The 26,037-nt window shown below is 35.4% G+C and overlaps 2 protein-coding genes across 2 annotated transcripts; one reads left to right on the plus strand and one right to left on the minus strand.

The window, feature by feature from the left end:
• Nucleotides 1-228: 228 nt before the first annotated feature.
• On the minus strand, nucleotides 229-1,170 carry LOC138397290 (olfactory receptor 10C1-like). Its single transcript, XM_069491234.1, has one exon. It carries the CDS (start codon nucleotides 1,168-1,170, stop codon nucleotides 229-231), a length of 942 nt encoding a protein of 313 aa, XP_069347335.1.
• Nucleotides 1,171-13,181: 12,011 nt separating this feature from the next.
• Nucleotides 13,182-14,132, plus strand: LOC138397537 (olfactory receptor 10A7). The gene has a single exon (XM_069491680.1). It carries the CDS (start codon nucleotides 13,182-13,184, stop codon nucleotides 14,130-14,132), a length of 951 nt encoding a protein of 316 aa, XP_069347781.1.
• The last annotated feature ends 11,905 nt before the right edge of the window (nucleotides 14,133-26,037 follow it).

The raw sequence follows: 26,037 nt of genomic DNA on the forward strand, positions 1-26,037 counted from the left end.
AGGAGATGCTTAGCATATATTGTTGAGTAAATGAATGATGACACCATTGAATGATCCTAATGTATAGTGCTCTTTTGCTTATAAGTATGGAAAAATGTAGTGCAAATCTAAGTGTTTTCTGGTTGCCAGCTATAAATAGTTGAATGACAATATATACTGATAGAGGAATCATACAGTCTTGGTTAACCTCTCTTTACAGTATCGTAAGTTTCAGCTACTATGGCTGGTTTAGGCCACTTGTCTAAGAGGGTTCCTTTGTGTTACCCTTTGCAAAGCTTCCTTCACTTCCTTGTTCCTCAAGGTATAGATAACAGGATTCAGGGCAGGTGTGACCACTGTGTACATGAGTGCAGTTGCTTTGTCCGTTTCTGGAGTGTGTGCAGTCTTAGGTTGAAGATAAGTGAACAAGGCGGTGCCATAGAACAGAGAAACAACCAGGATATGAGAAGAACAAGTGGAGAAGGCTTTGCGTCTGCCGGCTGCCGAAGGGATTCTCACAATGGTCACAAGAATGCGTACATAGGAGCACAGAATGAGGAAACAGGGACTCATAATGAAAATCACGGAAACAGCAAACACCACAATCTCATTTTGGGAGGTATCCACACAAGCCAGTTTCACTACGGGCATGATATCACAAAAAAAGTGTTGAATCTTTCCTGTGCCACAGAAGGGCAGAGTGAAGATCCAGGTGGTCTGGGCTGACTCTACCACCACCCCGGTGACCCAAGATGCTGCAGCCAATTTCAAACACACACGAGGGCTCATCAGGAGAGTGTAATGAAGTGGACGACAAATAGCTACAAAGCGGTCATAGGCCATGGCTGCTAGCAGGCAGCATTCTGTCAGTCCCAAGATGGTAAATATGTACATCTGGGCTGCACAGCCTGCCACGCTTATGGTCTTGGTCTTGACCAGCAGGTGCACCAGCATCTGAGGCACCACACTGGTGATATAGCACATCTCCAAAAAGGAGAGGTTCACTAGGAAGAAATACATGGGAGTGTGCAGGGAAGGGACGACCCAGATCAGGCAGATGATGATGAGGTTTCCTCCCACAGTAAATACGTAGATGATTAAGAACATAACGAAGAGTAGCAGTTGCAATTCTGCTAGAGAGGAAAAAGCCACAAATGTGAATTTGGTGCAGAGGGACTGGTTTCCACCCATCATGGGCTCAGAGCTAGACATCTGTGAAGACAACAAAGAAGGAAGGTAATACCTTAGAATCCAGCCACCTAACATCTCTCTATCAAACTACAGCAAAGGAGCTCTGCTACAATCAGTGGTCTAAGACGGGAACCTAGACACCTGGATTTCTTCTGTGAAATCTTTCTAAATAAATAATCAATTAAATTAGATACATTTTCCTTCCTCATTTTGAGTTGTGGATCTTAAGTTATTTTCAAAGACATTTAGAGAAAATCATGTTTTTTCAAAAACATATACTGAGTTTTTTTGTTTTTATTTTATCATCATTCTAATTACATTGACGAGTTGTTATGTAAGTATTATATAAAGACATTATAATTGTAAAGAATTCACATAAAAACTAAGTCTATAGAGTAAAATATAAAGGTGCTGTATTTTAATCTTCTAAATTCTACAATCCTCCTTAAAGCTACACTTAAGGATTTAAAAGGGAACACATTTCCAACTATTTACCTATACATTTATGTACATATTTTTACTTACTTTGACTTGAACAGAATAAGCCAATGATTAGGAAGCTAAGATATAAGGGAACCAAAACCAACAGAATCTCCTTTCCATAACCTCAATGTAATTTTTACAGGAAATTATGCATAGGAGAACATACCTAGAACCACAAGGTAAACTCTTTTCCTTCTTAGGCTCCTAGACTTCCTACGATTCCAAGTTATAATACGGTGATAGAATAGGCAGTGTTTTTATTCTTACTAGAGACTATAGGGATTTCATCCACTGCACAGCTTAATCAGATCTGTCTCATGAGGAATATGTTTAAAAACAAGAAAAATGAATCTTTAATGTGCAATTTGGTTTTAATTTTTTGAATTTATTTCCAGAGATATTCTATTGCCATCAGTTACAATACTTAAGTTTCAATGAATAAAGCCAAAAGTTTCTAGTTGGTACCCATTATGAAATTTGAATACTTATTAAACTTTGTGGATGTTTGCCATAGTAATCTTTCTTAAGCTTCTCAAATGGATAGGGATGACTCAGATCTTTGTGATGTTGGTAGGCACAGTGCAGGGCTCATAGTTGGCTCCATAAACCCCACAGATAGCATTCACTTTATTCACCATTTATGATTCAATATTAGAAGCATTGAAAAATAGACATGGTGAGGACAATTCCAAATTTCCAATAAAATTAATTAAAATAATTTATGAAAAAAAATTTTTTTTTTTTTGAGACAGAGTCTCACTTTGTTGCCTGGGCTAGAGTGAGTGCTGTGACATCAGCCTAGCTCATAGCAACCTCCTGAGCTTAAGCGATCCTCCTGCCTCAGCCTCCCAAGTAGCTGGGACTACAGGCATGCGCCACCATGCCCAGCTAACATTTTCTATATATATTTTTAGTTGTCCAGATAATTTCTTTCTATTTTTTTTAGTAGAGATGGGGTCTCACTCTTGCTCAGGCTGGTCTTGAACTCCTGACCTTGAGCGATCCTCCTGCCTCGGCCTCCCAGAGTGCTAGGATTATAGGTATGAGCCACCATGCCCGGCTGAAAAATATTTTTTAAATGTTTATTTTCTTCATATTGTCCCCAAGAAATGAAAAACTTGTTTATTCTCAATGATCCCCACTGCTTCAATCAAAGCAGATTTTCCTTCCCCTGCTGGGTCAAAATGGCCATTTCATTGGGGAAGGGAGAAAAGGGAGTAAAAGTGGAGGTTGACAGATCAGTTTTGAAGCTATTATGTTAGAGCTGCTTTTTCCTTCTTCCACAATTCCCTTGCCAAACCAAAAGATGGGAGTTTTAGACAGTACCTCTCTCTTCCTTTTTTTGTCATTTTTCATCTGGCTTCTTTTACTTATAATATTTTCAAGGTCATCCATGCTGTAGCATGTGTCTGTACATTGTTCCATTTTATTGCTGAATAATTATTATATGCATGTACCACATTTTGTTTATCAATCATCAGCTGATGGACATTTGGGCTGTTTCCACTTTTTTCTATTATACATAATGCTGCTATGAACATTTGTGTACAAGTTTTTGTGTATTTATATATGTAATATATATATAAATATATATATAACCTCATTTAAGTTTTATAACTCTCTGAAAGACTTGTTATTGTTATCCCCATTATAGAGACCAAGAAACAAATACAGAGTCATTAAAAAATTTCCCAAGTTATTATAGGTACAAAGAAGTGGAGTTGGGATCTAAAGTCAGGGTGTCTCACATGATACCCATCTGCATTAATATAATATTTTTCCTGTCCTATTATTGTCCTCTGTTCTCTCTTCTAGATAAATTTCAGTACAACAGATGATAAAAATTGTGTTAAGAAACATTGTGAGAATACCTATATTGCCGTAAGCAGATTGTTAGTAGAGATATGGAAGTTAAAGGCCCTGCTGGTGAGGGTTTAGAAGTAAATGAAGGGTGTGTTATTGGAACCTGAAGGAAAAGGGATTCTTGCTATATAGTCACAGAAGGTTTAGCAGAATTGTGTTCTGCAGTTGTGTGGGAAGGAAATTTTGTAAATGTTGGACATGGATATTTCGCTGAAGAAATTTCCAAGCAAAATGTTGAAATCTCTTACTACTTACACTAAATATGAGAAGAGAAAGATAAGTTGATGCAATAACTATTAAATGAAAAGGAATCAGGATTTGATGATTTTGGAAATTTTTTATAATGTTATCACATTAGAGTCAATATAATTTAGCAGTTAAGAGAATGGGCTTTGGAGTCAGAATGCTTAAATATTTACCCCAATTCTCAACTTAATAACTGTGATTTTGGGCAATAAGAAAAGTTTCTTTGCCTTCATCTATAATGTGGAAATATAACTTTTATGCTTCATTAAACTTTTGTAAAAATTAAAGGTGTAGTGATATCAGGAGCTCCATGGAATAGGTAGCTCCTGATGCTATCTTCACCCATGGACACACCAAATAAGCATCTATCCATAAATCAGTTCCCTCTGAAAGTCCCAGACCAGTTGAGAGACCCCTATCCACTAGGTAACAGGGAAAAACATTTACTTTCAAAAAGTAGGAAAAGCTAAAGCACATTCAGGCATAGACGTCACCTCAGGCACTATATAGTAAAGTTGGGAAAGGAATCCCCAACACTCAGTTTCTCTACCTGGAGAGGAGGGTCTTGACTTCAGTGTAGGGCCCTAATCCTGATTTTCCCCAAGGACTGACTTTTAATTCACCAACTGTAGGGGCAAAAGGGATCACACACACACACACACACACACACACACACACACACATCTCGTCTCTCTAGACCATAAGGGAAAAAAGAAGCAGTTTTATATAGATGCACAAGCACTTTCAGGACTCCATCTCCCTGGGAGCAGTGTAGAGAAGAGGCTTAAAAAAACATAGCTCTATGTTTTTCTCTCCAAAAGAGGTTTACAAAACACATCCCCAGTGGCTACCTGGTGGTCTGACTTCCAACTAACTTGGATTGGGGAAGTTTAAGGGACAATTATTAATCCATCACCAGCCTAGGGGAAATTTACACTCACACTGAGTCCCCCAGCTTTTACAGCACCCACCTAAGGAATTGCATTCTAAATCTCCTGCTTATGGGAGCAGAAGGGATTGGCGAACACATGCCTCTCTAGACTGCAGGAAAAAGGGGCATATTTAAACTGAAATGCAAACATTTCCAGGGACTTCATTCCCATGGAACAATGCAGAGTAAGAGTTTAAAAAGATGCAACTTTCTGTTGTCCCAAGGAGTTTAAGACACACATCAAGAGCACCAAATTTTAAAGCTACCTCTCAAAGGACTCCATCCTAAAATGAGTAGTTCTAGAAACAGAAGGGACTATGCATACATGAATCTCCTTTGATCACCGGAAAAAAATGTGGTTAAAAATGGGTTCACTTTTAGGGGCTACATTCCCTTGAAGCAGTGCAGAAAAGGGGAAAGAATGTGCAGCTCGTTAAGTTCATTTGTGTGGATGTTCCCTGGTCCCCCAGTTACCAGTGTTAAGAATGAGTACTGGTACTGAGTTGAGCCAATGACGGAGTGATCACAAACACAGAGCAACTTAATACATACAAACAGTTTATCACATAAAGAAAGAATGAAAGTAGAGGAAGCTACGCAAAAGGAAAATATGTTCCAGAGAGAGTGGAATGGATCAGTCTCCAGGAGTGAAGAAGGCTCACTAGTTTGTCCTGCCTTTCCCCAGGCAAGATTGGTTGCTGTTTCCTGCCTTTGGGGGGTGATTGACAGATTGGCGTTATATAACAGATCACATGACAGGTTACATAACAGGGGAGGTTACATAACAATTTGCTTTTCTGTGCACTCGTCTTTTCTGGAATTTTCCGCAAAGCTTCACCCATGTTATGCCAATTAGGTTGTAATGAGCTCTAAGTCAGTTAAAGGTTACTAAAACTTTTTACCATGTATGTTCCCACCAGGAAACAGTTCCTAACCACAATTTGGTTCCTATCTACAATTTGGTTCTTGCTCTCTGCCCCTAGCCACCACCTTGCCACCTTGCCACCTGTTTCCGCTCCCCCCTACCAGACCTAACAGCTCTCACTTTCTCTCTGGAAGGGGTTTATGACACACACTCTCAGTGGCTACTTGATGGCCTAGTTTCTAATGGACTTTCATAATAAGAACCCTCAACAGACTAAGCATAGAAGAAACATAACTCAAAATTATAAAAGCCATATATGACAAACCCACAACCAACATCTCACTAAATGGGGTATAGTTGAAAGCATTACCCTTAAGAACTGGAACAATACAAGGGTGCCCACTGTCAGCATTTCTTTTCAACATAGTACTAGAAATCCTAACCAGAGCAATCAGGTAAGAGAAAGAAATAGAAAGTATCTGCATCAAGAAAGAGGAAGTCAAATTATTTGCTTGCTGATGATATTATCTTGCATCTAGAAAACTCAAAAAACTCCACCAAAAGAATCGTAGAACTGATAAATAAATTTAGCAAAGTCTCAGGCTACAAAATCAATATACACAAATAAGTAGTAATTCTATATACTACAACAGTCAAGCTGAGAGTCAAGTCAAGGAATCAATACCATTTACAATAGCTACAAAGAAGGCCTAAATGGTGGCTCACACCTGTAATCCTAGTACTTTGGGAGGATGAAGCAGAGGATCACTTGGGTCCAGGAGTTCAAGACCAGCCCGAGCAAGACAAAGACTCCATCTCTACAAAAAATAGAAAAATTAGCTGGGCATGGTAGCACACACCTGTAGTCCCAGCAACTTAGAAGGCTGAGGCAGGAAGATTGGTTGAGCCCAGGAGTTTGAGGTTGCAATGAACTATGATGAGGCCACTGTGCTCCAGCCTAGACAACAGAGCAAGACATTATCTCAAAAAAAAAAAAAAATAGCTTAAAAAATACCTAGGAATATTCTAAAATACCTGGAATATTCTTAATCAAGGAGCTAGGGAGCTCTAGAAAGAGAACTCCAAAATACTGATGAAAAAAATTATAGATAACACACAAAAATGGAAAAACAGCCCATGCTCATGGATTGGTAGAATCAACATTGTTAAAAGGTCCACACTGCCCAAAATTATTTACAGATTCAAGGCAATCCCCATCAAAACACCAATGTCATATTTCACAGATCTAGGAAAAAATAATTCTAAGCTCCATATGGAACCAACAAAGAGCCAAAGCAATGTTAAGCAAAAAATAAAATAAAATAAAATAAAAATTTGAAGGATCTGGAGACATCACATTACTTGACTTCAAATTATACTACCAGCCTATAGTACCAAAACAGCATGGTACTGGTATGAATGTAGAGGTAGAGACATAGACCAATTGGAACAGAATAGCAACCTAGAAACAAAACCGTGTAGCTATGACCAACTGATTTCTGGCAAAGCAGACAAAAACATACACTGGGGAAAAGACCACCTCTTCAATAATGATGCTGGGAAAATTCAATAGCCACATACAGAAGAATGATACAGGGCCCCTATCTCTCTCAGCATATACAGAAATTAATTCAAAATAGAGAAAAGACTTAAATATAAGGCATGAAACCATAAAAATTCTAGAAAAAAAAACATAGAAAAAATTCTTCTAGGCACCGACCCAGGCAAAGAATTTATGACTCATATCCCAAAGGCAAATACAGCAACAAAAATAAATGAATGAGATTTAATTAAATTAAAAACCTTCTGCACAGCAAAGGAAATAATCAACAGAATAAATAGACAACCTACAGAATGGGAGAAAATATTCACAAACTATGTATTTGATAAAGGGCTCTGGTCTCCAGGTGGTGTGTACAGGCACTTGCTGTGGTAGGCAGGGGTAGGGTGATCTCCAGGCCCCTGGCAGAATGCTCAAGTGGGGGTGGCAGCAGCTGTGTTGCAGCCCTCCCCTGGAGAGGGTGGGGTTGCTTTCAGTGGCATTAGGTATATGCAGGCAGCTGGAGTATATGTGCTCTGTTCACACTTTGGCTTTGTGGGAAATGCGCATAGCAGCAGTGGCTTCAGGACAGAATGTTTGTCCTTGGGTCATGTGAAAATGTTAGGGGCCACAGGGTCATTGCTAATGGCTGATGCTTTAGCCCTGGTAAGCAGCAGCTAGCCTCAGCAGTGGCTGTGGGTGAAGAATTTCAATGAGGCTTTAGGGGTGTGAAGACACAGGGCCTCTTGGGCTCCTGGGCAGGTTGCAGTATGGTGGGAAATGGGCTCTCAATAAGGTGCCTTGTTGTAGCTACTTAGGACTTGAGGGCTGTGTGGGACCTGGCTCAAGATTCCTCTCTGGAACAATGCCTTCACATGTTCTCCAGGTAAACATCAGGTCAGCCATCTTGAATGCCCCAATCTTGTTTTTAAAGAAATATTCTAGCTGCTATTTTAATTCTTCAAGTTATTTTACTTCTAAAAAGTAACTTCCAGATTACTAGAGTAGCATTTTCTGGTTATTGAGAAGATATATCCCAGCTTAAAGTACACAAATACTATTTTACTTTTAGTGTTTACACACTTTATGGTTTACACACCACCTTTGGATGAATTTGATTTGGGTTTTCCATTCCTGCAGGGTTGATATCTTCTAGATTAATTCATATACTTAAATTCTGAAACTAAAATCTGTGGACCAAATGCTAGGCCAATGTGAGTCACATTTTGACTTTTATTTTATGAGCCACTAAACAGTCTTTCTTACTGATATTTCTTTATTCTTTATTTCCTCAAAATGAATTTTATCAAATGAGAATTATGAAGAATGTAATCTTTTTGAGATGGGGGTCTATGTCTATCTTACCCTTCAAACCTAGTACTGAATTTAGTGGGTAAATTAAACTATCATTGACTTGTTTTCCCTGGACAAATTTAAAATTATAGCAACATGAAAAATTTTTAGCTAAAATAATTAAGATGAACTACCCACAAGATGGCAGTAATATATAGTCAGTGAATAAATTGTATTACACAATTTGACTTTAGGCATTGCTTGATGAGGAGTTGGACTACTCTAGAGTGAAAATTTGGCACCTATTTAGTAGTTTGTATTTTATCTATTGTTTTTTTCAGGATTGGGGGTGGTACTCATTTGTAAATAATGCAGAAATAACTCTATTGAAGTTTTACCTTGTCTTCAGGTAAGGGGATTGTCATGGACCTCTTGTTGAGGTCTTACATATCTTTCATTTAAATTTTTGAAAGCAAAACTAAAGCTTGATGCATGATTCAGTAATGCATCATTTTTTTATTTTTGTATTTTTATTTTTTTGCCTGATATTACAAATATTTCCTTCAGTATGGTGCATAGTTATTTAGTTGGTACAGGTATGAATAAAGATAGATCAAATACATTTTATACTCTAAATTTTTCTTGGAAGTGGTTAGAGATTTGTTTTACTTGTCTTAAGGGTCGATGTACCCAATGGAAGATTTTTAAAAAGATTTTAACCTATTGTACTGTTGTTATTTTGTTTACTGAGAAAGTAAGTGTTGAGAAATTTTCATTTAATTTTCTCAAATGTAGGACTTGAGGAGCGTGTGGGACGCTGTTATCCTTTTTCTTATCTAGAAGGAAGTAAAATTAGGAAGCGATGAGACTTCCTATCTAGCTGTTTGTTAAAGGTCCTGTTTGTGCTGTTCATGAGTAGATTGAACTGAAACTCTTAGGTCTTTTCAAGGTTTTTGTACCCCCCGGAGATTTCATTAAAAAATTTTTGGAATTATTCCCACTGTGCTAATTTGTAACTGCTTTAACTTTATATTTATTTATAAGAGATGTTTCTGCAACAAGTATAGCTGTAATGAAATAACTGTTTTGTTAGTTGACTATAACACACTTCAAAGTATAATGTTATTTCTTTAGACTCTCTAAAATAACCTCAAAAATTCCAAATACAAACAATTTCAAGGATTAAAAAAAGAAAAAACATGCTCACTTTTTATGACAGTAACCATGTTAGACATCATAAGGTACTACTATTGTGGAATAATATAGGAATTCTGATATTGTTTACAGTGTTCTCATAGTAAACAAACCAATGGCCAAACTATTTAAGATATAGGACAACAATAAAATACATGCCAATTATGAGCTTAATTTGATGCATTTAATCATTTAAAAAAGATTATTATGGAAATACATGCTCAAAACAATAAAAATTTTAAAGATGAGTTAAAAATAAAATTTAAAAATCATATAAGTTTCAAGAGCATGGTATAAATTTTTCTTATCAATATTGAACCAAACTCTATCCCCTCAAAATACAAAAATCTTACAGGGAAAATTGAAATTTATTCTCATCACATAATCTTGTCATATTAGTTGTTATAATCCCAAGACACTTGACCAGTGTGTCTAACAGTCCCTTCACAAAGTATCTATTATTGAGTAACACATATTGAATTGCAGTTGTGACTTATAGGAAATATATGTCATCCCATGAACGTTCTATATCTTCCCCCATGAGATAAAACCAGTTGTATAATTAAACTAGCCCTTTTTAATGTTCTAGGGATCATTTCCCCAAGGCCAATCACAGTTTAAAATACTATTACTAAAATATATCAACCATTTAGTGCCAATGCAAAGCATGTTAGTCTGTTTAAAGTGTTTGCTTCATTCTGAAGATTGAGCTGTCAATTGATTTCAAGATCAGTTAACATTTATCAGAAAATATTGTATATCTTAAAAAATTTATTAAACTTCTAATTAAAGAAGAAATATGTGGCTTTATTTGGTAAGATATATCCACATGTTTCTTTATGATTTATTTTGTTCCTCAAATTTTTAAATGCCTGATTTTATTTGTGCATCTATGTATTACAAAAGCATTCTAAGAAAAATACATAATAGGGTCTTGTTTAATAATAAAAAAGATTAACTTTATGCTTTATTAAAATAAAAAGAATCAAAGGTAATGAGGCCCTTGTTCTGTCTGGAAAGGTATAGAATGCTAAAGAAAAGAGTATTAAGGAAACAATACTTGTGTATTGAAGAAATGCTGTGGATTATAATCACACAAAGCATTTTCAATTCAGATACTGAGGTTATTTATTCATTTACATTTAGGGTTGTTAGAAGTGGCATTCATTTAAACAAAATGATGATCTCAGCATCACGTAGTATTCCAACACTGATGCATTAATCCATAATAATTTTTATGAGAAAACATGTACCCATAAGGGAGCTAGCTAGAATGAGAGGTAAAGTCTATTTTCTAAGAAAAAGATGAAAATTGGACAGCTTAATGGGTCCTGAAAAAATTCTTTGGCTTTATTAAGACATAGCCAACTAATTCAGTGGACTTATTAAATGACATTAAAGTATTAAAATGCCATGCAACAAGTAAAATAGTGTATTCTCTAGAGCTATGTAGTAATCATGGAAACTTAACAGTTTGCAAGTTTTAATAAAAAGACATCAAAATAAATTTGTGGTAGTGATTGCAACATCACAGCAGATAAATCTCCTTGTTTAGAGACTAGATCTGTAGGCTTTTTAGGATATAGAAAGACTGAGAGTGATATTTGGAGGTACATTCTGTGACACTATAAGTCTCTAGTTCTTCAAAGTCTTATTAAATTTAAACGTGCTCAGGAAAAGTAGAAAATGTGCAATAGTCATTATTAAAAATTCAAGAAAATGACCATTTTTTGATAGTCATATTTCACATGGATATTGTACTATGATCTTATTACTCAAAGACTAGCCATTCATCCCAGTATTGCTTTCTGCCACTGTCAATATCAGAATACTGAGAGGCAGTAGTGGTTGAGACATTTTAGGATACACTCAATATTGTAAGTGTATTATAAACTCTTGATACTTTCATCAACTCACTTATTTTCTTTTATAGAACAAATGATGGAGTATTTTTAGGGCCATGGCAAGTTTAGAATTGTTCCACAATGTTAGTGAACATAATTCATATGAAATTGTTCATGAATTTTGCTCTAGGAATAATGATGCTGTTGTTGCTACTCCTGATGATGATAAGGATGGTGAAGCAGTAGTGGTGAGAGTGTTTTGGTTGCAATCACTGTTACATCTGTTACCTATTATTCTGGCACTCACAGGGGCATGGACACCCTGAGATCACCAGAGTTGTTCCTGTCCTTATGCTGTTGACAACATTGGTTTGAGAACTTACAATATGCAAAAGAGACCAGTGAGCTGTTACCAAAGCATGTATCTTTAGAGTAGAATTAAAACATAGATTTCTTTAAATAAGTCACTCGCTTTAGAATGGTTCTATAGGCTGTGGGTTTTTAGCATCTTAATTCCAGAGGGGAAATCTATTTTAAATATTATTTTGACTATAAAATATTCAATATTTTATGAATTAAATTAGAAATATGTATTATAAAATAATTGAACCAATATTTACTCAATCTCAATATTTTTAAAAAATTAATAAAACATCATTCAGCTCAGGTTCAATGTAACAGTATGAAGTTATTTTTTCTAACACATGTTCTTGCAATTGGTAATGTTTGATATGCTATTACTAAAAATGACTTGTACAGAAAAAAGTTTTGTGTAATTCTACTGTTGGTCAAAATATTTTATTCTGAGTAAGATATAGTGTTTGAGTTAATAATAGTTGAATTATTACTTTTATGACCAGATCAGCTGAGAAACAGCAGTAAGCGTATTAGCAGACATACAATAGTAAGAGACTAACTTCCACTTCTGATCATGTAGTTTTGGAGAATATGGGTAGTCATGAGCAGAACTGTTTTGATGGATGTGAGCTGAGATGGGTGTTGGGAGGATGACTTCTTTAGTGCAAGTCATATTTGTTCAGAAGTTTTTTTGAAGTTCAACTTAAATATGACTATAACTACACACATGGTAAGAAATAAGGGCTCAGTAAAGTCATATCATGGTTTAAGAGAGAATATAAAAATCATATAAATTGACAGGACCATTGACAGAAAGACACCAAAATTATATTCATATATTATGTTTGTTCATTTACTTATGGTTATTTACTAAGTTTCTCTTGTGCATGTATGCGTGTGTATGTGTGTGTTGGTATATGCATGTATACAGTGGATGGAATGGTATAAAATATACTCCATTCAGTAGAAGTGTGATTTATATAATCAAAGATGAAGAAGTCAAACTAGCCCATTGTTTATCTTTATTGCATCTTGAAATCATTTTAAAAAAGTAGATGATTCTATTTTTTAATTATTATCAGTCTAAACTCTTTCTGCTTAATCCTGCAGGGGCATGCCTGTGATGAAGAATATGAACTGCAGACTATGACTACAGATGAGAGAAAAGCTGCACCAAGGTGATAAGCAATTAGTAATATTCATCCAAAATGTTTCTTTTTCCTTATTTTTATCTTACTTTAAACATTCTCTCTCCTTCAGAGAAACAGAAGGGGTAAGACAACTGAGAACAGAGATCTGTTTTATGGATACTATTGTTTTTGAGATTATATCTGTATTTGTTGAATACCCTTTGATGCATATATTCTGATTTTTAGAGAGAAACTTATCTAAGATATGGTTTGTGAAAATCACACCAGAGTCACTGAATTTATTCTTCTTGGTATTACAAACAACTCTGAGATGCAAGTTTCCCTCTTCATTTTGTTCCTGGCCATCTACATAGTCACTTTGTTGGGCAACTTTCTTATTGTCACAGTTACCACTATGGATCCTGCTCTCCAAACACCCATGTACTTCTTTCTCCAAAACCTGTCCCTTCTGGAAGTCTGTTTCACCTTGGTCATGGTACCGAAGATGCTGGTAGATCTAGTGTCCCCAAGGAAAACCATCTCTTTTGTGGGCTGTGGTACCCAGATGTACTTCTTCTTCTTCTTTGGCAGCTCTGAATGTTTTCTTCTCTCTATGATGGCTTATGATCGCTTTGTGGCCATCTGTAACCCTCTCCGTTACTCAGTCATAATGAACAGATCTCTATGCTTTTGGATGGCTGCAGGCTCTTGGATGTCTGGTGTTCCTGTGTCTATGCTACAGACAGCTTGGATGATGGCCCTTCCTTTCTGTGGACCAAACACCGTAGAGCATTTTTTCTGTGATGGTCCTCCAGTGTTGAAACTAGTCACTGAAGATACAACCATGTATGAAATGCAAGCGCTTGCTTCCACACTCCTGTTTATCATGTTTCCCTTTTCCCTCATTTTGGTCTCTTATACACGCATTATTACAACCATTCTGAGGATGCCTTCTGCTTCTGGTCGCCAGAAGGCATTCTCTACTTGTTCATCACACCTCATTGTGGTATCCCTCTTCTATGGAACAGCCAGCCTGACCTACCTACGGCCCAAATCCAGCCAGTCCCCTGAAAGCAAGAAGCTAGTGTCATTGTCCTACACTGTCATCACCCCTATGTTAAACCCCATCATCTACAGCCTAAGGAATAATGAAGTAAAAGGGGCAGTCAAGAGAACAATCACTAGAAAAGTCTTACAGAAGTTAGATGCATTTTGAATCCTATCGTGTAGATGTTTTTAAACAAAGTAGGGGCAACAGAACCCACTAACAAAAGCTTAAAAGGAAGGAGTGGAAGAGAGTTGCTCGTATTTCATCAGTGTCATTTACTGCGATGGATACATCTCAGTATATCATTCAGGATCCTAGCAAGAAAGACATGGTACTCTCCAATTGGGATAATTGGGAAAATCTTTGTGAGAGAGATATTTTAAAACTGTGGGCAAAGTTAGGTAATTGACACACAGGCCATACAATGGAAATGTCTTACTTCTTGGACTGAAAGATAAGGTAGAAGAGTATTAACTGAAACCTGGAGAACGCTACAGCTACCAAAATAAAAGTCACCTAACAAGATCTTTGTTCTTTTTTGAAGGTGGCTATACAAGATTTATTTTTTTCTGACTCTCTCCAGTCTATTGCTGGCTTCTGTTCTCTGCCAAACCAAATATGACACAAGGGGCAAGAATGTCTTTGATGCAGCATATAAATTTGAGCATTCTAGGGCACAGAGCAGGATGGAGAAGAGTAAAATAAGTTATGAAGCGTAAATGAAAATGCCCACCACAAACCACTATATACTCTGCAGCTAATGTGATCCAAAGATGAATCATGTAATGTGTTTTAAATGGCTTTTAAAAAAAATGGATAAATGGTGGAGTTTAGTAGATGCCAAGAATTAATGACACATTCTTTATATGGGATGCATGTTTGAATAAGTTTATTTAATAAAATTACCTTAGTATTAATATTTGGTGACATGATTCTGGACCTTTTTGGTTGTTGGCTAAATCAACCATTAATTATTTAGTAATTCCCTATTCTTAGAATTTAAACAAAATAGTAAAACAAAAGAATAATAATAGTAGGAAATATGATTAATTGAAGCATTGCCTTTAACACATTGCAACAACTCAAGAGATAGATCTTATTCTATCTTTATTTTTCATAAAAGACAAATTATGATTAGGAAATGTAAGTAACTTGATAAGACAAAAGTTATTGAGAGATGGCCACAATAATTTGAACCCATACTCTTTGGAATTTGAAATCCAATATATTAACCTCGTAAAAATGTCTGGTCACATTTTGTCACTTCCTACATGGGAATTTGGCTTTCAAAAGAATGGAAAAGAAAATGAGATTGAGTCAAATTTAATTTTGGACAGTATTTTATATTTCCAGTAACATAAGCATATATTGGCTTTGGATATACAACGTAAGTTCCTATAAGTCTTCATTAGCCAATGTTTCTCTTAATAGTACAGTGTAGTTTTCAAGTAGTAACCAAGCTCCATCATTCTTTGTCAATTTTCAGGAAAGTTTAAAAGCCACTACAAATTTGTAACTTATGGTGACTATTTTAGCTTAATTTTGATTTGCTGAAGTACATATCTATTGAGTGTAATGGAAGTTTGCAGTAGAAAACAATCTGTTCCTTTAAATATTTCTCCTTTAGTAGTCTTTTAATTTTTAAGCCTAACTCAAATATTCTTGAATTAATGTTATTAAGTGTAATGCCATCTGGCAAGACTCTTTTGCAATGTTTTTCTACTAGCTGTATGTGACTCATGAGCAGATTGTGGGATTGTAAAATCAATTTAGTAGTGCATGTGTATGTGTTTAACAAATTAGCTCAGTAAACCTAGAATAAGAAATATTTGAAAAGATCTTATGAGTGTTCCTGACACACAGGAAACACTTTCTGAGTTTTTGATATTATTGTCAAAACAATATAGAAAATATAAAGTGAGTGCTATATATTGAATAGTATCTTTTAGTTATGCATATATTATATACTATTTGAAGTGTAGAATTATTTCTTTCTGTAAGATGTAAACAGAAGAAGTTCATGAGGTGTACACCTATTGCATATCCTGTGTGATTTATACTCCAGGACTTTTGACAGGTAATTGAAAATTAACTACACTTCAAATAGTTTTATTATTATTGATGTAAGTCACAGAGCCACAAAGTCTTCATGGAACTCATTTTTTTTTTCAGCCTCAATTTACAAGTTGAGCTTTTTTTTTAAACTTCCAACAGCTAATTAATAATGTCATTAGTATATCCAGAAAGAGGATGGAAAAGATTTATTTGGTGAGTTATTATACCAAATAATTGCCATCTAAAATTTTCATAACTAACAGTAACTTTAGAGTTTTTCTTTGGAACAAATATTTTCATTATTGTTTTTATGGTGATATGACTGACTTTTTGGTTGTAGTTTAGTGAAAAAAATACTTTTCAAAACATCCTTCCTAAGTTTAAAATTTTGTGGGCCACTTCTAAATGTATGTCCCCATCTTATCATTTACAACCAATTCTGGAAATATCTCCTCTAAATGTCCTTACGTTTGAGTGTCTAAGGATGTTTTCAAAGGTCAGATTTGTCATAGCTAATATAAGAATTGGTTGAAGATCAGTTAGCTTACATATTATCCAATGCTATCACATATATGGGAGCTGAGGCAAGAAAAAAAGAAATCAACACCGTTTATATTTCAATGCAGCTTAAAAATTTCATTTTAGTTTATTTCAGTGGCAGTCAAGTTGAACTAGTGAATATAATCCAATGTATAATGTTTGCTTTATATTTATATTTTAACATGCAATAAATAAACTGTCATAAAGGAGTTTTAAATTTGTTTTTTTTTTTTTTTGAGACAGAGTCTCACTCTGTTGCCCAGGCTAGAGTGAGTGCCGTGGCGTCTGCCTAGCTCACAGCAACCTCAAACTCCTGGGCTCAAGCGATCCTCCTGTCTCAGCCTCCCGAGTAGTTGGGACTACAGGCATGCACCACCATGCCCGGCTAATTTTTTCTATATATATTTTTAGCTGTCCATATAATTTCTTTCTATTTTTAGTAGAGATGGGGTCTCGCTCTTGCTCAGGCTGGTCTTGAACTCCTGAGCTCAAACGATCCACCCACCTCGGCCTCCCAGAGTGCTAGGATTACAGGCGTGAGCCACCACGCCCGGCCTGAGTTTTAAATTTGGTTAGGAGACAAAAATTAAGTAAAATTAGTTAGGAAAAATAAAATTATCTGATGAAGTGATAAAGCAAAATTCTCAGTTGCCAAAATCAATGCAACAAAAATATAAAGGAATAAACACTTATAAACTCCTATTATAAATGAATATTGATAGCATTGTGAATATTTGATAGCAGAGAGAATAAAAGCTGGGTAAAATAAGTTATAATAGGATTTACTTGTGGAATCAAACTCACAAACATGGTAGTCAGTTACTTGTTAACTTGAATTCACATTCAAGCACTCAGAATCAATATGATAATAAGAAATTATTTCTCAGCCACAAGTAATCATTTCTGCACAAGTTTGTTGTCAAGTCCTGTGAGTTCTTGTTGTGCTATAACAGTTCAATCTATTCAGACAGGAGTGGGCAGTCATAATATGGGGGGCTGCTTAGTCTGTGAACTCACTATATGAGCCTTAGTAGAAGGCAGAGACATTTCCTATGGAGAAGATGTGAAGGTCAGATATGTATTTTACCAGATTTCCTTACAGCTAATTTGTGAGCATGTAACCAAAGCTCAAATAATCAGATTTTAAATTGTGATATAATGCAAGGAAATGAGGCAGTGGGGATTCACATGGAGCCAGTGTTTCCCAGCGTCCAGGAGCAACAGAGATGGAAGTGGCAGTGGTGGAGCCCAATGTCCAGTGCTGGTAGGGCAAGTTTAAGCTGTGCATCCAGATTTCAGCTGTGCCACTACATCTAAATCTGTTTTTACACAGATTCTGGAGTACGTTTTTGGATTGTTGCTGTAGTTCTAGTTGTTCACCCATTTTCCTTCCCAATTTCTGTGCCCTTCTCAATATCTTCTCAACATTTTTTCCTAAGTCAGCAAGAGTAATTTTCAGTTCTTTGGCGATGAAGAATTCTGATACAAAACCAGACAGCAGGAAATATATATCACTTCTAAGTTCAATCAAAATGGTTCATATGTAAGTCTTGTGGAAGGTATTCTAAGTCTACAGGAAAATAATTTATATACACACACATCATCATCATCATGGTATGTAGAGACTAGGCTCCCTCTTCACCATAAATTAGACGTGAATACTCTGTGAGTGTCTGGAGAGGGTGCAGAAACAATTTTTAAAAGAGTCTTTGGATGAAAACCTAAATATTATAATGGTATTTCCATTTTCAGATAAGTTGGATTTGTTTTCTATATAAAACCATGGGCAAATTTGTGAAAAAATAGCTGATAGAGGAAAAAACAAGATAATTTTTTCAACTAATTTGCAACCTTACTGTGAATAAAAACCATATATGAACAAAACAAACATGGCAGAAGAAACAACAACCTTAGTTTCCTTCTTTTCTTTAAAAGTTTTTTCTTATTTTTAATTTACAAGTGAAACTTCTATATATTTATAGTGGACACCACGATGTTTTGATATATATGTACACACACATTGTGGAATGACTAAATCAAGCTATTTTAACATATGCATTGCCTCACATTCTTATCTTTTTTGTGTGTGGTATGAAAACCTAGATGACATTTCTGATTCTTTTATTCACTATCTTGCTGATCTTGGTCAAGATAGAAACTATTTGATAATCACTTTGATCATTTATAAAAGAGATGGTTCTAAAACTATAAGATATTAAATTTGACAAGAACAAAAGATAAGGAATGTCTTATGTGTGACATAGGAACACGCACAGTGAAGGGTAAAAAGGACATGAAGAAACTTAGTTACTTTGCATGTTAATTGGTATTTTTTTCTTACAGATAAAGGATTGAGCTTTTATATTACTATTTTTCATAAGTTTACAGGCTGTGTTTATAGCCTATGGATATTCATGGTATTTTATTTCTTTTAATCATCTTCCATAAAATATACAGGATCACTGTTACAGATTATCTGTGTCCCCCAAAAAGCTATGTTGAAGTACTAACCTTTGGTACCTATGAATGTGACCTCATTTGGAAATAGGGCATTTGCAACGCAATCGATGTAAGATGAAGTTATACTAGACCAGGGTAGGCCCTAAATCCAGTGGCTAGTTTCCTTATATAAGGAGAGAGAGATTTGGAGACACAGGGACTTAAAAACACACAGGAATACAGCCACATGAAGGAGGTAGAAATTGGAATGATGTTGCTGCAAGCCAAGGAACACCAATGATTGTTGGCCACCACCCTAAGCCAGAGAGAAGCATAGAACAGATTTTCCCTGAGAGTCTTCAGAAGAAACAGATGTCATGCTGCCATCTCAGTTTCAGACTCCTGGCTTCCTGAACTGTGAGAGGATAAATTACTGTTGTTTTAAACACCAGGTTAAGTGATTAATAATCAGGTGATTACTCATGAGCTGTGTGGTACAGCTATGCCTTTTTAATGTGGCTTTGCAGTTTCTCTCAACAGGGCGGTGTCTCTCTCCCCATCCCTTGAATCTGGAAGTATATATAAAAGAATGTGTTTTTGCAAAAAGAATGTGACAGAGGGAATGTTCCACCATTCAGAAAGTAAGAGTCGAGAAACCATGAACACATCTACTCTCTCTCTGGCATCCACTTGATTCTCATGAGAACAAGCCGGAGCCACCCTGATGGAACAAGAGAGGTGGTCTGAAGCAGAGCTGACTCATCCCAATAGACTCCATTCTGGAACAGCTTGTCACCTGCTGATTCTCAAAAATGTGAGAGAATCCAATTCAGAACCCAGCAGAACTGTCTAGCTGACCCATAACTTAAGAGAAATTATAAATAGTTATTGCTTTAGTACACTAAGTTTAGGTGAGATCTGTTATATAGAAATGGCTAAATAACAAAAGATACATAATTTAGACAGTGAAGGTAAGGATCATATCTGTCAGACTCATCCTTGACTCATTAATTGAAATTTTCCTACTATGAAGCATGGTGCCGAGAAACTATAACAGATCTGGTACTTGCTTTTATTTTTTCTGCATGAAATTAATAATATATTTATTGGTTCAAATTTACTATCAGTTCAGTTCAAATAATTTCCATTTAAATTTAAAGTTAAGAATCTTTATTTTCTTTTCCATAAGAAATACATAGGCTGGCTGGTACTACAGTTCTCTACCAGTGCCAGGCATTGCAGTAGCTATTCTGAGCATTAGATATCCTATCAGAGCTTTAACTGTCTGAGTTAAAGGAATTATTTCAAGGGCACCAAGTTCAGAGGAGAGGCTCCCTCTGAAGAATTCAAAGAATGGTAGTGCTAAAATTTGTGGTGTCTATAAGGTTTCAGGCCTGTGAATTTTCCTTAACCCCTCAGAGGAGAGTGGTTTTTCTTTATAAAAAAAAAAAAATTGTAATTGACTAAAATTGTATATATTTATGGTGTACAACCTGATGTTTTGAAATATGTATACAATGTGAAATGGCTAAATTGAGCTAATTAACATATACATTACCTCATTTTTTTGAGAACACAAAAACTACTCTCTTAGCAATTTTTTAAGTATACAATACATTGTTATTAACAAAAGTCACCATGTTGTACAATAGATCACTTGAACTTATTCCTCCTTCTCTAAGTGAAATTCTGGATACTTGCCTTATTGAAATCTCCCTGCCTTCAATTTGTCTGTCTCTCTCTGAATACTAACTCCATCCTCAAGCTTCCAATATTTTTCTAGCTTTTACTTGAATTCTTCTATAGGTTTATCAACTTGGAATTCCACTTGCCTACTGGATCCAAATACTGACCACTTTATATAATAAACTTCTTTGTCTCTTCAGACAGCTTTTTATTTGAAGTCTGTTTTACACAAGTATAGCTTCTCCTGCTCTTTTTCTTTTTGGTCTTAATTTGCATGGATTACCTTTATTCATCTCTTTACTTTCAGTCTATGTGTGCCTTTATCAGTAAAGTGAGTTTCTTGTACCCAGCATATAGTTGGTTCCTGTTTAAAAAAAAAAAAAAAAAAAATCCATGCAGCCACTGTATGTCTTTTAGTGGGAGAATTTAGTGCATTTATGTTCAATGCTGTCACTGATAGGTAAGGACTTGCTACAGTTATTTTATTACTTCTTTTGTGGTCATTTTGTAATGACACTCTTCCTTTGCGGTTAAGCAATTTTCTCTTGTAGTATGCTTTAATTTTTTGCTTTTTTATTTTTAGTGCACCTAAACTATAATTTTTTGCTTTGTGGTTACCATGAGGCTCATAAAAAACCTCTTAAAGTTATAAGAAGTTATTTTAAACTAGTGACAACTTTAATCATAAACATAAGAAAAGAAACAAACCAATAAACAAAGAAAAAGCTAAAGAATTCTACACTTTAAACCATCCCCCCACACAATGATCATCCCACACAGGAATATCAAACTGAACAACTGTCCCTGCAAGAAAGAGCTAGTTCATAAGAACTAGAAAATTAGGTGAGCGAACACAGTATCTATTTTTTGCATTATAAGAGGAAAAGACACACTGGAGAGGGTAGGCATGTCAGCCTGGCATTGCCTATACCACCCTTCCCTCAACCCCAGGCAGCATGGCGTGGAGAGGGAGAAAGTAAAAATTCAGATTTAAATTTAGATTTTTAGTAATAATCAATAATGAGAATTTAGGCATACACAGTGTTTGAAGTAAAAAAAAATTCTAAAGAAGAGAAACTCGGTATGTATTTATTTGAAAATAATGCTAAAAAATAATTAATGCATAGATTAATCTCTGAGAGAATCCATGAAAGAGATAAAGGGGTGATTCAAGTTCAAGGTAATTAGAAATACGTCTTTCTAGCAAATTTCATGCAATTTAGTGTTGTTCCCAGTCATTGTTCCATTCTCATTTAATGGAAATGTGAAACAAAACTATATTAACTACATTATCCATGGTGTTTATGATTCTACAGGTTTAAATCATATTCTTCTGTCTTTTTCTCTTCATATTATACTGTAAGTGTTTGTAATCTGATATCCTTAGTCAAGGTCTCCATCACAAGTAAAAACTGCCATTTTCGGAACTTTTTTTGTCCATACAAATTTTTTTAGAATTCATGGACTAGATCTATAGCATGGGTGATTTTAGAATTTAAATAATCCATAAATATTTCTACTCCAATCTTTTTAATATACAGATGAAGAAAAGTAAGTTTTAGAGATGTTAAAACTTTTACTAAAGCATAAAATTAATTAGTGCCAAATTTGTATTCTTGAATTCATTACTCATCTGTTGACTAATTATGTAGAATTTATAATAATATGTAGTAGATATACTAACAGAGTGTCATGGGAAGCCATGGAACAGAAAGGGTATTGCAAATGTAGAATTTGACAGTTTATGTATAGGTAGCCATGATTACATCAAATAACCACTGAACTACCTACGATATAACTGATGTCCTGGAGTTAGGTTGTTTCTATGTGAGTGATTTAGAAAGAAGGTAACTGAGCCATTAGTTCACTCAATCTTTATTGTTTTAAACATCATCATCAGTACATTAATCATAGTCATCTAAAACATTCTCTCATCTTATAATGATTGCTCAATTTCAGAAGAGTGATATACAGCTAAATACTTTACTAACAGAGATAATTTCTTTTAAAGCACACAAGTGTACCAACACAAGAACATTTTAAAAGCCAATTCAGAGTAGTTTATTGAAACTCAATCCAGACTTTTATCTGGAAAAAATCTGGTAGCTAATAAAAATTGCAGAAAAGATGAATTAGAATAGCATTCTACCAACCTGAAATCTCTGTTATCCAGAGAATCTGTGAGTATAAAAAAACAGTAATAAAGATATTTAAAATGATGTGCATGTTGCACACCCCAACGTATAAAAACAAGGCAAATTTGACCCTTTTCTCAAGAGAAAAAAATACCAGCTGATGCCAACTCTGAGATAACCCCAATGTTACATATATGAGTAAAAGATTTTATGAAGTGACTATTATTGTGTGAATTAATAAAAAGATAGAAAACTTCTACAGAAAAATAGAAAGTATTCAAAAAAGAAAAAATTATAACTGAAAAATATACCATCTAAAAATCACTTGATAAATATAAAGACAGATGGAGATAATAGAGAAAGAGTCAGTGAACTTGAGAAAACTCCAATAACCTTGGGGCATGTGGTGGGCTGAATAATTGCACCTAACGACATTTATGTCCTAATCCCTGGAAACTGGAATGTTATATGGAGAAAGAGACTTTGCAGATGTGATTAAATTAGAGGCCTTATCTTGGATTATCTGGTTGGTCCCTAAATATAATCACATGTGCCATTATAAGAGGGAGACAGAGGATATTTGAGTACACAGAAGAGACGTGGCAGTGAAAGCAAGAAGTAGGTGTGAACCTCTTCTAGAAGCTAGAAAAGGCTATGGAACAGATTGTCCCCTGGAGCCTCCAAAAGATTCAGCCCTGCCCAAAACTTGACTTTAGCCCAATAAAACAGATTTCAGACTTCAGACCTGCAGAACTGTAAGAGAATAGATTTGGGTTTTTATAAGACACTAAGCATGTTGTATTTGTTATAGCAGCAATAGTAAATTAATACAGAGTGGGAAGATAATGAAAAACTGAATCTCAAAATCATTATGCTAAGTGAAAGAAGTTAGACACAAAGGACTACATACTATATAATTCCATTTATATATAATTTCTAAAAGAAAGTAAAAAAATAATTCCATAGACACCAAAAGCAGATGAGTAATTTCCTAGGGTAGGGCAGGGATTGATAAACCCCAAAGGGACAGTAGGGAAAATATGAGGGTGATGGAGATACTCCTCATTAAGATTGTAGTGGTGGTTTCATGGGTATGCGTTATAAAAACTTATTGAATTATATATTTTAAATGTAGTTTACATAAAATATACATCATTGATGTTAATGAAAAATATCATTCACATATGTAGCATAAATTTTCTATAAGCAGAAACAATTTAGGTTTAGTGAACAGAAATGTTTTGTATCACCAGAGTTGTGGTCTGGTGATTAATTCTCAGATTTGAGCTGGTTCACAGGCCCAGAACCTGGAGAGAAGGGGATCCCAGATTCCCTAGAGAAAATATGTTGCTATACTGCCAAGATTTGGGGACCTAAAGCCATTAACCAGTGTAACTGTATGTTGAAGAAATAATTACAATTTTCAGAAATAACTGGACATAAGTTTTAAACTGACATGAATTCCTAGAAATGCAAAACATAACTATGACCTACTGATTAGAGTTAGGATTATAGAGTTTAGCTGACCAATTGATTTTTACATCAGATTCATCTCAGAGTAGCTACAGAATTTGAGTCCCTAAATGCCCTCTGTGGTTATTAATATTTCCTCAGTGCTAAAATGAAAAATTAAAATAGACTTACTTGGTAACTGGCAAGTTCCCCACGTTGGTTTTGTGACCCATGAAGTGATGACTGTCATGGTAGAAAAGGCCAATTATAAGCCAATAGAACTACCTTTATCAAGAAAAATAGTATATCAAATATATAGCATTCAGAGAGAATTTCCAAACATTAGTATCACCTCAAGGACTTGAAAGATGTAGGCATGATGGTTCCTACCATTTTTCCATTCAACTTGCCAGAAGACAAATGAATACTGGATAGTGACAATGGATTATAATAAATTTAATCAGGTGTTGGCTTCAGTTGTAGTGATTATTTCATATTTGATTTTGTTGCTGGGACAAATCAACACATCCCCTGGAATCTGTATATGAATACTTTTTCTCTATACCTGTTATTGAATACCATCAGAAACAGATCCCTTTCATCTAGAAAGGTCAGCAGAGCAATACATCACCACACTCTGCCACAGGTGTATATCCACTCCAGTCCTGTGTCATAATCTAATCTTTAGGGAAACGGATTGACTTTTTCTTCTTCAGAATATCAGTTTATGGATGCTAGTATACTGAATGGACTGGGTGAGCAGGAAGTGGCAAGGAATCTAGGCACATTTGTAAGAAACTTGTGAACCAGAGGGTGGGGAATAAATTCCATAAAAACTAAGGGACCTGTCACCTCAGTGAAATTTCTAGAGGTCGATTGGTCTGGAGAATGTTGAGACTTCTCTTCCAAAGTGAAGCACAATCATTCCTAGTGGCCTATTTGGGTAGTGCTTCCCATATACACAAATCTAGGCTCTGTGAGATTCAAGGTCCTAGATCCTAGAGAAAAAAATCTTCCACGAATGTAACCAGGAGTAGTCCTATTGAACTTTATGTTATAGCTATTATCTAGTAAATCTGGTTTTCCGTGATAAGTGACAAGCTACCGATGAGCCCAAGAAGTGCTTGGCTTTGAGATACTGAGGTACTTATCAAGTCAGTCACATAGACCAGAGAAATGAGGGAAATTTAGAGTGCTAACAGATGCTCTAGGAAGTTTGGGTTGCCATAACAAAATATCAGAGACTTAAAGAACAAACATTTACTTCTCACTGTTCTATAGGCAGGGACATCTAATCAAGATTAGGTGTCTGGTGTCTGGTGTCTGGTGAGGGCTCATTTCCTGGTTTGCTGTCTTACCCTTATGTCCTCATATGGCCTTTCATTGGGTGTGCATTTGGAAAGAGAGCGAGAGAGAGTCTCTTGTTTTCATAAGAGCACTGATCCAATCATGAGGGCCCCACTCTCATGACCTAATTTAACCCTAATTTCCTCTGAAAATCACCCCACCTCCAAATACCATCACTTTGAGAATTAGGGCTTCAACATATGAATTTGGGGGGCAGGGACACAAACATTCAGTTCACAGCAGTAGAGGAAGTATATAATGATTATCAACTCCAACTTCTAGATCACCTGCAATATCAGGGGCTAGTATCTTTCCTCTTTTACATTTCCTCAGGAATATAGACACTGAATCCCTGGAGGAGCTGCTGTCATGTCTTACGATATGGATCAAGTGGATCTGAGTGATATAATAGTTTGATT

This window comes from Eulemur rufifrons, chromosome 16, assembly GCF_041146395.1.
Source record: "Eulemur rufifrons isolate Redbay chromosome 16, OSU_ERuf_1, whole genome shotgun sequence".
In the NCBI taxonomy this organism is placed as follows: Eukaryota; Metazoa; Chordata; class Mammalia; order Primates; family Lemuridae; genus Eulemur; species Eulemur rufifrons.